The sequence below is a fragment of the Nicrophorus vespilloides genome, unplaced genomic scaffold (assembly GCF_001412225.1).
Source record: "Nicrophorus vespilloides isolate i.1.1-1 unplaced genomic scaffold, Nicve_v1.0, whole genome shotgun sequence".
Taxonomy (NCBI): Eukaryota; Metazoa; Arthropoda; class Insecta; order Coleoptera; family Silphidae; genus Nicrophorus; species Nicrophorus vespilloides.
This window is the reverse complement of record NW_017098742.1, coordinates 137,039-150,436: the sequence shown is the minus strand read 5'-3', so window position 1 is coordinate 150,436 and position 13,398 is coordinate 137,039. Positions and strand designations below refer to the sequence as shown.

General features: G+C 28.5%; 3 protein-coding genes across 3 annotated transcripts; all 3 read left to right on the top strand.

Annotated features, from left to right (window-relative positions):
• The first annotated feature begins 412 nt into the window (after positions 1–412).
• LOC108563110 (elongation of very long chain fatty acids protein AAEL008004-like) lies at positions 413–2,963 on the top strand. The gene is made up of 4 exons (XM_017921689.1): positions 413–469; positions 557–662; positions 2,320–2,456; positions 2,523–2,963. Exons 1-4 carry the CDS (start codon positions 413–415, stop codon positions 2,715–2,717), a joined length of 495 nt encoding a protein of 164 aa, XP_017777178.1. The 3' UTR covers positions 2,718–2,963.
• A 2,892-nt stretch (positions 2,964–5,855) lies between these two features.
• Positions 5,856–8,744, top strand: LOC108563106. Its single transcript, XM_017921685.1, has 10 exons — positions 5,856–5,950; positions 6,003–6,193; positions 6,249–6,383; positions 6,440–6,676; positions 6,799–6,936; positions 7,672–7,765; positions 7,823–8,013; positions 8,076–8,207; positions 8,263–8,502; positions 8,559–8,744. Exons 1-10 carry the CDS (start codon positions 5,893–5,895, stop codon positions 8,721–8,723), a joined length of 1,581 nt encoding a protein of 526 aa, XP_017777174.1. The 5' UTR covers positions 5,856–5,892; the 3' UTR covers positions 8,724–8,744.
• A 166-nt stretch (positions 8,745–8,910) lies between these two features.
• LOC108563107 (elongation of very long chain fatty acids protein AAEL008004-like) lies at positions 8,911–10,053 on the top strand. Its single transcript, XM_017921686.1, has 5 exons — positions 8,911–9,014; positions 9,072–9,262; positions 9,329–9,463; positions 9,518–9,760; positions 9,816–10,053. Exons 1-5 carry the CDS (start codon positions 8,954–8,956, stop codon positions 9,990–9,992), a joined length of 807 nt encoding a protein of 268 aa, XP_017777175.1. The 5' UTR covers positions 8,911–8,953; the 3' UTR covers positions 9,993–10,053.
• The last annotated feature ends 3,345 nt before the right edge of the window (positions 10,054–13,398 follow it).

The window sequence follows — 13,398 nt, the reverse complement described above, 5'->3', positions numbered from 1 at the left end:
CATCAAGAATTTAAGAAATAGCTTAAGATTTGTATTAGTAAATTAAAGGGGTCACTAAGGTGTTAATTATTCGAACTTGCGTACGTTATCGAAAATTTGTTCTCAATGCGAACTGTTTGTTAACTGATCGTTAATTTAAGAAACAGCTGAAGATTTGTATTAGTAAAGTAAATCGATTACTAAAGTGTTCGTTATTCGAACTTGTGTACGTTATAAGAAAATTTGTTCGCAATCCGAACTGTTCGTTAACCAATCAACTACTGTAGATTATTAAATACTTATCTCAAATAAAATAAATTAGTTTACTTATTTGATGAAGTTAGCAAACAAAGTAATCTACAAATTTATTATTAAGAATCTGTTAATAATTCTAACATTTTCTTAAATATTAATTCTTCTTGTCGTATTTCAGATGGCCGCAGCAGTTTGGTGGTATTTCTTCTGCAAATTAACGGAGCTCTTAGATACGGTACAAAAAACTCTTCATTTTTAATAGCAAACTTCCAAATTTTATACAATATGTATATAGTAAAACTAATTTACTAAAAAATTTCAGGTGTTTTTCATACTCAGGAAAAAAACAAACCAGGTTTCCTATTTACATCTGTACCATCACACGTTGATGCCGATTTGCGCTTGGATTGGAGCTAAATTCTTACCAGGTATATATATATTTACATAATAATTTTTTAAAGATCAAATTTTATTGCTCCAGTAATATTTTTATGTTTAATTTCTATGATTTATGATGATTTAATGATCATTGATTTACTGACTAATTATATAAAAGATTTTCAAATTTGAAGGCTGATTATACAAGATCTTAGATTATGCTCATTGGAAAGGCTATAGCTTTTCTTTCATTGATTCAATTTGACAGTTTATAACTGGAAAATATCGTAAATTTGACAGTAAGATCTTTAGAAACATCACATATTTCTTTTTAATTTGTATGATTTATGATCATTAAATTGTTGACTAATTACATAAAGAATATATCAATTTTCAAGGTAGATTACAGAAGATTCATACTTACCACAAATGTTAAAATATTCTCATTGGAAATATATATAGTTTTTTTTTCATTTGTTTATTTAATATCGTAATTAGCATACATGGTCATAGAATAATTAAATAAATTATAAAGACATGACAAAACAATTTATATCTTTTTTAAGATTGATTTGAATTGCTGCAATTTGACAGCTTATATATAACTAGAAATTTAAAATATTAGAAATTTGATAGTAAGCTCATAAAAACGTCATATTTTTTATATTTATTTTGCATGATTGATGATGATCTAATGATTATTGATTTATTGAGTAATTACATAAAAAAATTTCAATTTTGAAGCTTATTTAATAATTTAATTAGTATACTTAATCATAGAGTAATTAGATAAATCATAAAGACATGACAAAACATCTAAAAATTGTAAAATCTGTTTTATGATACTTTTTTTTTGTTTCAATTTGACAGCTTATAAAAGGAAAATGACAAATATCGTAAATTTGACAGTATGATCATCGAATGATCATTAAATTGTTCAGTAATTACATAAAGAAAATATCAATTTTGAAGGCATATTACAGAAGATTCATACTTACCACAAATCTTAAAATATTCTCATTGGAAAGACTACAGTTTTTTCTTTCATTTGTTTATTTAATATCGTAATTAGCATACTTGATCATGGAATAATTAGATAAAATAAGAAGTCATGACAAAAGAATAATTTCTATTGCTCCAATTTGGAAACGTTACATTTTTATGTTTAATTTGCATGATTTTTTATGATCTAATGATTAGTGAGTTATTGAGTAATTACAGAAACACTTTGAAGACTGATTACAGAAGATTAAGAATTACTAAAAATCCTAGCATACGTTCCTTGGAAAGGATACAGTTTTTAATTTCGTAATTAGCATTTTTGATTTCTATAGTAATTAGATAAGTTGTAAAGACATGTCAAAAAAAATAAAAAATCTATATCTTCATCAAAAGATGGGTGATACCCATGTATATCACTTCTTATGTAATCATACAAAATGTTGAAAGTATTACAATTTTCGAGTTAATTCCTACAAAAAAAAAAAAATATTAGTGATAAAAAAATAATTAATTTAATTTAAATTTTCATATTTCATCAGATGTACCTTTCACGATATAAATTATGTCTTTTTTTTATAAATTTATATCTTTTATAAAGCTCATAAACAAATTATATAATGTAATAATAACGTTGTAAAGTATGCAACTCAATATACACCATCCAAACTTAATATTTAATTATGTTCATTTTTGTGTGTGTTTTAGGTGGACATGGGACACTCTTAGGTGTAATAAACTCCTTCATTCACATAATCATGTACATGTATTACCTAATAACGTCGATGGGACCGCAATATCAGAAATACCTTTGGTGGAAAAAATATTTAACAGCTATGCAAATGGTAAATAAATTACAAAAAAAAAACTTATTTTATACACTTTATTATTAACAAAAATCCAAATTTTAGGTCCAATTTTGCATCATCGCCGTCCACAACATCCAGGTTTTATTCAGAACGTGCGATTATCCAAAATGCATAAATTTCCTCCTCGGTTTTCAAGCAATCTACTTCTTCTACCTGTTCGGAAGTTTCTACGTGAAAACCTATATTCTACCTAAGAAAGTGAAAGAGTCATCGAACGGAAAAATAAAAAGCAATTAGCAAACCAATATTTTTCTTTTGCTCAACATAATGTATATATATATATTATAATTTCTTTATTAGACGATGAAGAGAGCTCAAATTAGCACATTCCGAATATTTTCTTGACGTTTTAAATTAAGAAACGAAAAAAAAATCAAATAAATACATAACTTTATATAAATTTACGGTACCTCAGCGCAATTTTGCGCATATTTATTGTAAATAAAAACGGTTGTAGACATTTTTTCTACCTTATATTAATTATATTAATTTCTTTTATTTTCTCTACTTGTTTTCACATTCCCAAAGTTATTGTAATCACAATATATTGCTGATTATAACGGTCATTGCCACAACTAATCATATTTTCATATAAATATGCAAGAGTATTACATTTAATTATAGTAATTTTCAATTAATAAATTATAATGATCATAGCCAGAACTTATACATTTTTTTTTAATTTGGAGTTTGATACAATAATTATATTTTCATATAAATGCAGATAATTATAGTAATAATAATAATTAAAATTAATTATAGTAATTTTTAATTAATAAATTATAATGATCATAGCTACAACTTTTTATACGTTTGTATAGATTCAAATATTTTTATACATTTTTTTAATTTGGAGTTTGATACAATAATTATATTTTTATATAAATAGGCAAAAGTAGTAAATTTAATTATAGTAATTTTCAAATAAATTACATCCAAAATATAGTTACATTACATACAAACTTTTTAATGAAATTTATTTTTTTCCATTAACAGAAATTTTTGTTTTTTTTAATTGAATTTTTTTAGGATTTCATTTTTAAATAAATAAAATTGAAAAATCTCGAGTTTAGAAATTTAAGCTATAAATGTATTAATTAGAAAATTGATATTAATTTCCTCTAACTTCTATAAAATCATAGAAAAACTGATTTAAAAACAAATAGTTTTACAGTATTTCAATTTTTTTATTTTTATGAATATTTTAAAATTTATGAATATTTCAGTATTCATCAAAATTAGAACTATATATATACAAACTTATAAAAAATACTATAAATAATCAACAAAATCAAATTATTAGCTCATTCCTTTCTTATTTTTATATTTAAGATCTTAAAAAAGAAACGACTAAAATCCTTACAAATCTGTTCAATTTTTCAATAATTTATGAATATTTTTTTAGTATTCATTAAAATTAGAACTATATAATCACATATCTATTAAAAATACTATAAATAATCAACAAAATCAAATTATTAGCTAATTCCTTTCTTATTTTTATATTTAAGATCTTAAAAAAGAAACAACTAAAATTTATACAAGTTTGTTCAATTTTTCAATAATTTATAAATATTTTTTCAGTATTAATCAAAATTAGAACTATATAATCACAAATCTATTAAAAATAACACAAACAATCAACAAAATCAAATTATTAGCTAATTCCTTTCTTATTTGTATGTTTAAGATCTTAAAAAAGAAACGACTAAAATACATATAAATATGTTCAATTTTTCAATAATTTATGAATATTTTTGTTAGTATTCCTCAAAACTAAATCTTTATAAATAAAAATTTATTAAAAATAACATAAAAAATCAATAAAACCAAATTATTAGTTAATTCCTTTCTTATTCTTAGTTTGATCGTTTTTTACTGAAATTATAAACCCAAATTATTTATTCTTTTTTTGATTAAAACTTAATAATGAAGAAAATTTGACCTTTTATCAAGAAAAATTTTAAGTCATCACATCACTTCCCAAATATGTGTTATATTTACCAAATATCTAAATTGTTAAAGTGGACATTGTTATATGAATTGTTATAATTGAAATGTTAAATTTTAGAAGATAATTTAAACTTTACCCACAACATTTGACAATACTTTATGACCAAACGACAACAATCCAATCCAATTTAGATATTTGGTAAAGATATATTTCATTCAGATGGTGAACAAATGATGGTAGAGGTGCAGGAACGTCGTTTGCTTCTTCAGCACAAAGGAAACCTAAAACACAATAGCTAAAAGTACACAAAACCAGTTGGTCTTAGGGTGTTGAAGGATTCATCTCTTCATTTGGTCATGAAATATTGTCAAATGTTGTGGGTAAAGTTTAAATCATCTTCTAAAATTTAACATTTCAATTATAACAATACATATAACAGTCCAATGCAATTTAACAATTTAGATATTTGGTAAAGATATATTTCATTTAGATGGTGAAGAAATGATGGTAGAGTTGCAAGAACGTCGTTTGCTTCTTCAGCACGAAGGAAACATAGAACGTAATAGCTAAAACTACACAAAACTAGTTGGTCTTACGGTGTTGAAGGATTCATCTCTTCATTTGGTCATGAAATATTGTCAAATGTTGTGGGTAAATTTTAAATCATCTTCTAAAATTTAACATTTTAATTATAACAATATAACTATATTTGGTAAAGATATATTTCTTTTAGATGGTGAAGAAATGATGGTTGAGGTAGAATAACGTCGTTTGTTTCTTCATCACGAAGGAAACCTAAAACGCAATAGCTAAAACTACACAAAACTAGTTGGTCTTACGGTGTTGAAGGATTCATCTCTTCATTTGGTCATGAAATATTGTCAAATGTTGTGGGTAAAGTTTAAATCATCTTCTAAAATTTAACATTTCAATTATAACAATACACATAACAATCCAATGCAATTTAACAATTTAGATATTTGGTAAAGATATATTTCATTTAGATGGTGAAGAAATGATGGTAGAGGTGCAGGAAAGTTTGCTTCTTCAGCACGAAGTAAACCTAAAACGCAATAGCTAAAATATATCTTTACCAAATATCTAAATTGGATTGGATTGTTATATATATTGCTTTAATTTTAGGAGATGATTTAACTTTACCTACATTATTTGACAATAATTAGGACCAAATATAGAGATTAATTCTTCAACACCGTAAGATAAACTGGTTTTATGTTTTCTTTGTGCTGAAGACATTCTTGCACATTTACCATCATTTCGTCTGAATTAAAAATATCTTTACGTAACATCTAGATTATTAAATTGGATTTAATTTGAATCTGTTTTTTTAACAGCATTAATTTATGGCGTAGTTTATAAAAATGTGTGAAAGTTGTGCAAAACTGCCATTCAACAATTAATATACCACTCGAGCGGATATACAGCAATAGAATAAGAATGGCGTTGCTTGTAAAGTCTACGATAGATTTATTTCAAAAAATGAATAAAAATGCAGGTAAATTATAACTTAATTTAAAATGTTAATTATACTATAATCTGTCTTTCAGATCCAAGAACTATTGATTTACCGTTGATCAAATCCCCGGTTCCCACATTATTTCTGACCGTTCTTTATTTACTCTTCGTTCTGGAAGTTGGCGTGTCGTGGATGAAGGACAAAAAACCGTACAAACTGAGTACGGTTTTAAAAATTTATAACATCGTTCAAGTTTGCCTTTCCAGTTACATTTTCATCAAAGTAAATAATAATAGTTAAATTGTTTTTGTTTTTGTAATAGTATTATTGATTTAAGTGTTTTCCGGGTATTCTGAAATTGAATTTGTATTGTGGGAATCTGGATTACGGCTGTCGCTCTGAAGATGATCTGAACTTCATCCACTTGACTTGGCTGTACTTCATGAACAAATTTATTGATCTTTTTGATACAGTAAGACCAAAATGTTGTTGTTGTTGTTGTGTAGTTAATTGTAAGAAACTTCTTAGGTTTTCTTCGTGCTGAGGAAGAAGGAGAAGCAAAAAACGTTTTTGCACATTTATCATCATTTCTTTGCCGTCTGGATGGGATACATCTCTATCAAGTATTTAGCCGGTGGCACCACCATGTTCTTGATTTGCGCCAACTCCTTCGTCCACTTCCTCATGTACAGTTACTACTTCTTCTCCGTGCAAATGAAGATCGAAAGCACGAAGTTCAAGAAATTTATTACGCACCTGCAAATGGTAACTAAACGCGTACAAAGACAATTAAAACGATTGTCATTTTATTGAAATAATTTATTTTTTCTACGACAAAAAAAAATAAAATGCAAAGCGCTTATGGAATGATTCTATATTGTTTCCAGATCCAATTCGTTTTCTTGGCCATTGTTTTCGCTTCGACCTTGATGACGAACGGCTGCAATTATCCGAAGATTCCTAGTTTATTGATGACACTTCAACTGCTCACCATGATTGTAATGTTTAGTGATTTTTACAGAAGAAATTATATCAATTAACTTCAATAATAACATTACTTGCATATTTAGATTGAATTACACTTAATTTAACTGTTAACAATTTTCAATGATTGATGTATTTTAATATTCATTGAGTTGTTTAATTATATGTTATATATTCTCCTATTCGCGAAGCATGCGGTGGAAAAAAAAAGGTTAAAGGTTGGAGCGCCGATGTATTTTTAGGAAGTGCGCAATTTAATTAACATTCAAAAATAAATCCATGCATAAAATATCGCCTGATTTGTTTTTTTTTTTGTTTCAAATTACTTTTGTTGGTTAATGAAAACTGAAGAATAATTGTTTTATTGAACTGTGATTTGGAGCGTTCAACGAAATATATATATATATATGTATTGACAAGGTCGTTTCGATTGTTCTTTTGTTTCAAATTTAGTTAGAGACGACCAGTAAGTGTGTAGAACTTATGTTTCTGAAAATAATTGCAAAATTGTGTGCATAATTACTTTATTATGTACGCAATAATGTGACTTGCAATTTGAGGTCGGCGAAGAAGGAATGTGCGATTTCACTGCATTTATACTATAGTATATAAACTACCCGACTCGCAAGCGGGTCAATACTGATTTGTCTTGAGAAGGATTTAGTAAATACGAGCAAGATCAGAATTGTACAGTGTAGAGTACGGAGTGTCAATATTATTCAACGGCAAGGACAGTCTACATAAATATAAAAAATCGTAATTGAAATTGATCATATTCAACTGAAAATCCATACAAGTCGGTGGTTATCATGGCGCTGCTCCTGAAAAGTGCTGTAGACTCTCTGCGCTACGTCTTGATCGAGATGAAAGGTAAGAGTAGCAAAGATGCTTCACCACAAGTGTTGCTTCATTCTGAACGTTTCGCAGATCCGAAAACGTCGAAATATATTTTAACGAATTCGCCGATTCCCACCGTCTTCATAGTTGTGATGTACTTGTTGTTCGTATTGGAGTTAGGACCGAAGTATATGGCCAAGAGGAAACCGATGCAAATAGATAGGATAGTGCAGATCTACAATTTGGTGCAGGTTTTCTTATGCTTGTTTATAGCGTACGGGGTTTGTACTTAGATCAAATAGCTAAACGAAAAACTTATTTTTTTTTTGTATTTCTTTCGCAGGCGATAGATCTTATATTGAGTTTCGATATGCTGTGTCAACCGATCAGTTACGAGGACACCGTTACCAGTCATAGGGAATTCGATATGTGCTATTACTATTGGGTCATCAAATTTTTAGATATGTTCGACACGGTTCGAAATCTGAATAGTTTTGCGTAAAACTTTATTGAAACAATCACGGTTTCAGGTATTCTTCGTGCTGAGGAAGAAAAACAATCAAGTCACATTCCTTCACGTGTATCATCACGTGATGATGGTAGGTAGCGGATGGATTTACACGACTAACTTTGCAGGTGGCCACGTAATGTTGGTCGGCTTTCTGAACACTTTAATTCACATCTTGATGTACTCGTACTATTTCTTGACTTCGGCTAAGATTTTGGACAGGAACAGCAGTGTGAAGAAGTACATGACTATACTGCAATTAGTAAGAACACTATAAACTTATAAAATATATTATTTTTAATAATAATAAATCCGCAGATTCAGTTCGTGTTCATCTTCGTCTCGTTCAACATCGCCTTCTACATCGGATGTTACAATAGGATAGCCATATTCTTCGTCATCCTTCAATCCATCATGATGATAGTGCTCTTCTCGAACTTTTACTACAAATGTTACATTGCTCCATCAAAAAAGACCCAATAAAGAATACTTGTTAATATCGCACCCATTGTCATTATGTTTATATACGAAAACAAAACAATAGAAGATATGATACCACGAAATGTTTAAAAACAATAAGGCCAATGATATGCGTATTACGTAGGGAACAAAAAAAAAACTATATACTTCCTCGTTCGATCTATAATATAGTCGACGTTTGGACGCGGCTCATTGTGTTTCCGCGGCTCAATAAAAACGGTCGAACCATCATCATGGCCCTTCTGCTCAAACGGTGCTACCTCTTCTACAATTGGGCAATGCACGATGTTTCAGGTAACTTGCAAATAAAATTACTCTTCCAACAACAACAAAAAAAAATGTTAATTTTAGATACTCGGACGAATGATCTTCCTTTAGTCAAATCGATATTTTACCCATTGACGATTATAGGAATCTACATATATTTCGTGCTGCACTTCGGGCCGCGGTTAATGAAAAACAGGAAACCGTTCGATCTGAATAAACTGTTGATTGTATACAATGCGCTGCAAGTGGCGTATTGCACAATCATCGTTTACGAGGTACTACGAAATTTACTACTCTTTTTTTTTACGTTCTCTTTGTAAATGATCCGAAACGTTTCGCAGGCCTCGAGGACTGTGCTCTTCAAATACGATTGGAGATGCGCCCCAGTCGATTATGCCAACACGAAAGAAGCGAAATACGTGACGCGACTGGTTTGGTCGTATTACATGATCAAGATCGCCGATCTCCTAGACACGGTGATGATGACAATTATATCTAATTTCGCAACAACTATAGGTTTTTTTTTGTAGGTTTTCTTCGTGCTACGCAAGAAATCGAATCAGGTGACTTTCTTGCACGTTTACCACCATGCCGGGATGGTCATGATGACGTGGGGAGCGACCAAGTTCTTCCCAGGTGGTCACTGCATCTACCTAGGTGTAATAAACTGCTTCGTTCACGCCGTCATGTACATCTACTACCTACTCACAGCCTACGACAGCGAGTACAAAAACAGCATCTGGTGGAAGAAGCACATCACACAATTGCAATTAGTAACAATCACCTTAAAAACTCTTAATTTCTTAATTAATTACACATCATTTTCAGATGCAATTCACTTTCTTCTCGTTAATATACGGCCAAATCTTATTCAGACCAGACTGCCAATTCCCCAGATGGACGCAGATCGTTTTCCTACCTCAAAACGCGTTCATGATGATGCTCTTCGGCGATTTCTATTACAAGACGTACATCAAGACGAAGCCAGCAATAATTGCAGAATAGTTCCACCGAAGAGTTTCGCTACATTAATTTATAATAAATTATATAACATGTTTGCGTTTAATTTTCAATTTTTTTTTTCCAAATGCCAAAGACACACTAAAAATTATGAAAATAAACTTTTTCACTGACTTCAATAACGATGATTTAGTGTAAATGTATGCTATTGTATTTAAAATACGCTTTGTTAGAAAAAACTTCCTAGGTAGTAAAATACATTTTATCATAATTGAAAAAAAAAAAACACGAATATTATAAATAATTCATTTTAATTTAGATGAATTTTAAATTATATTCATTGTAATTTCTATATTTGTTGGTTAGTTTATTTTCTATAATGAAACGGATTTACGTCATTTAATAATGTAGAAAATAGGTTAAAGAAACTAAGAGCAAGATTACTTTTCTTATTTTCTTCGATTTATCTCAATTAAAAGCGTTTCGTGCAAAGAAAACGTATATTTGATGAGTGAATCAATCAAGCAGTATTTTTTATTAATTAATAGTAAGTATTGTACAAAATATTCATAAAATTTTGGTCAAAAAATTTTTTTAATATCAGTGTCAAATCATTATAATTTTGATTATTTTTACATCACAATCTTGATTTTCTCAACTGTAAATTTATTATATTTACAAATATTTAAATTCAAATACTGGCAGTATTCAATACTTATGTTACGTAAAGTTAAATAATTAAATGTCAATGTCAAATCATGTTTTGTTATTTTCTTTGACGTTATCAATTTATTATATTTCTAAATAATTTAATTCAAATACTTACATTGATTGCATTAATCCACTCAACACTTATATTACGTAATGATATTTAATTATAAATATTTAACATTTATTCGAAAAATGTTTAAAAAAAATCAATAAAAATTTTGAGAAAACAATATAAAATTAATAAAATAGGTGGTGTTGCTTAAATTGGACCACTAAACATCTTAGGTGATATTTAATTATAAATAACTACACGGACTCTTCATTTGAACTACTTCTTCATCTACTTCCTTTCTTTTATTTGATTTGAACTACTTATATATTAAGAAAATAATTTATTGAGGTTATTAAAAAAAACATATGGTATTGTCAGATATCATACAGTGTTGTCAAATTTGGACAATGCGTCAATCGGTCCAATCAAAGCAACTTGTTTCTCTAGGATAGAACAATTGAGTTTAATTTAAGCACTATTCCTTAGATTCACGATTCAATTTGATCTTTATTAAATTTAATATGTTTTAATACTTTATCTTACAACTTTCATCTCGATTTTCACTTCAATTCGAAATTATTACTTGTGGTCCGACGGTAGGCAACTTTACAGCAAATATTTGAAAGCAATTCATGTAAAACCAATTTTCAACTAAATTATTGAACTACTAACAAATTTACTCTTATTATCATTATTTCACTTTCTAATTGATGTCAGACAATAATTGTTCTGCCTACTAGTGACTCTATTATAAAAGTTATTACATTAGTCAAGTTTATGTCTTCTTTTTAACAAACTTACGACTTTGGTCGGTCCAATCAAAGCAACTTGTTTCTTTAACTTTAATTTAAGCATAGATTCTTCCTTAATTTTATTCACATAAAATAATAAATTGTAATTTATCGAATTACTAACGAATTTAGTAATTATTTCACTGTCTAACTGCCCTGGGACAATAATTGTTAACTAATTCTGCCTACTAGATACTCTATTATAAAAGTGATGCAAGTTTCTGACTTATTGGTAACGAAATAACGGTCCAACCTACAAATCGCTCCAAATTAGGTAACGTTCCCTTATAAAACCACTAAGATTCGACTTAGAAATTCGATTACATTCGACCACTTAAACATATTATGTACTGATCTTTAATTATAAATAACTACTATTCATTTGAAATATTTCTTCGTATTCATTCTTTCTTTTGATTTGAACTACTTATATATATAAAAAAAATAATACAATTTTTTGAGATTATTAAAAAACATGCTCCAATTTGGAACAATTAAACATATATTTTAATTTGAAAATATAATATGCGTCAATCGGTCTATTCAAAGCAACTTGTTTCTCTAGGATAGACCAATTGAGTTTAATTTAAGCATTCTTCCTTAGTTTCATTAAATATGATTCAATTTGATCTGTGTTAAATTTAATAATTTTCTGACAACTTCCATATCGATTTTCACTTCAATTCGAAATTATTACTTGTGGTCTGACGTTAGGCAACTTTACAGCAAATATTTGAAAGCAATTCATGTAAAACCAATGTTCAACTAAATTATTGAACTACTAACAAACTTACTCTTATTGTCATTATTTCACTTTCTAATTGCTGTGAGACAATAATTGTTCTGCCTACCAGTGACTCTATTATCAAAGTTATTATATCAGTCAAGTTTATGACTTCTTTTTAACAAAATTACGACTATGGTCGGTCCAATCACAGCAACTTGTTTCATTAACTTTAATTTAAGCATAGATTATTCCTTAATTTTATTCATATAAAATAATATATTTTAATTTTTCGAATCACTAACGAATTTAGTAATTATTTCTCTGTATAACTGCCCTGGGATAATAATTGTTAACTAATTCTTCTTACTAGATACTCTATTATAAAAGTTATTGCATCAGTCAAGTTTATGCCTATTTATGTTCCCTTATAAAACCACTATGATTCGACTTAGAAATTCGATTACATTGGACTCTTCATTTTGAAATATTTCTTCGTATTCTTCCTTTCTTTTGATTTGAACTACTTATATATAAAAATAATAATACAATTTTCTGAGATTATTAAAAAACGTGCTCCAATTTGGAACAATTAAACATATATTTTAATTTGAAACTATAATATGCTTCAATCGGTCTCAAAGCAACTTGGTCTCTAAGATGGACTAATTAACTAGTTTCATATTTAGTCTTATTAAATACAATTTAATTTGATCTTTCTTAAAAGAGACAAAAACTTATTTATTCAATATTTTGTCTTCTGTCTACATATAATTTTATGCCTTATTGGTAACAAAATTACAATATTGGTCCAACCTAGGCAACGGTCCAAATTAGGCAACTATCCACTATAACGATGTTAAGATTCGACTCAGAAATGCTGTATAACAAACCAAGATCAAGAGCACTTTCTTTATATATCTCACATGCATCTCAATTACGAGTGTACCGTGCGAAGAAATCGTTTATTGTGTGCAAGTATACGAGTGAAATGGCAAATGTTCTCGATAAAAATGAAACGAACAAGGATTTCGAGACAATGCCGGCAAATAACTTTCGTTGTTGCATTCGAGGCGTTGCCGATTAAACGGGCACTGCTACATGTAGAAAACGGTGCCTCCTGTGCCTTCGGGCCTGTTACATAGAGGTTAACCTGTTTCGCGTCTGCAGAAA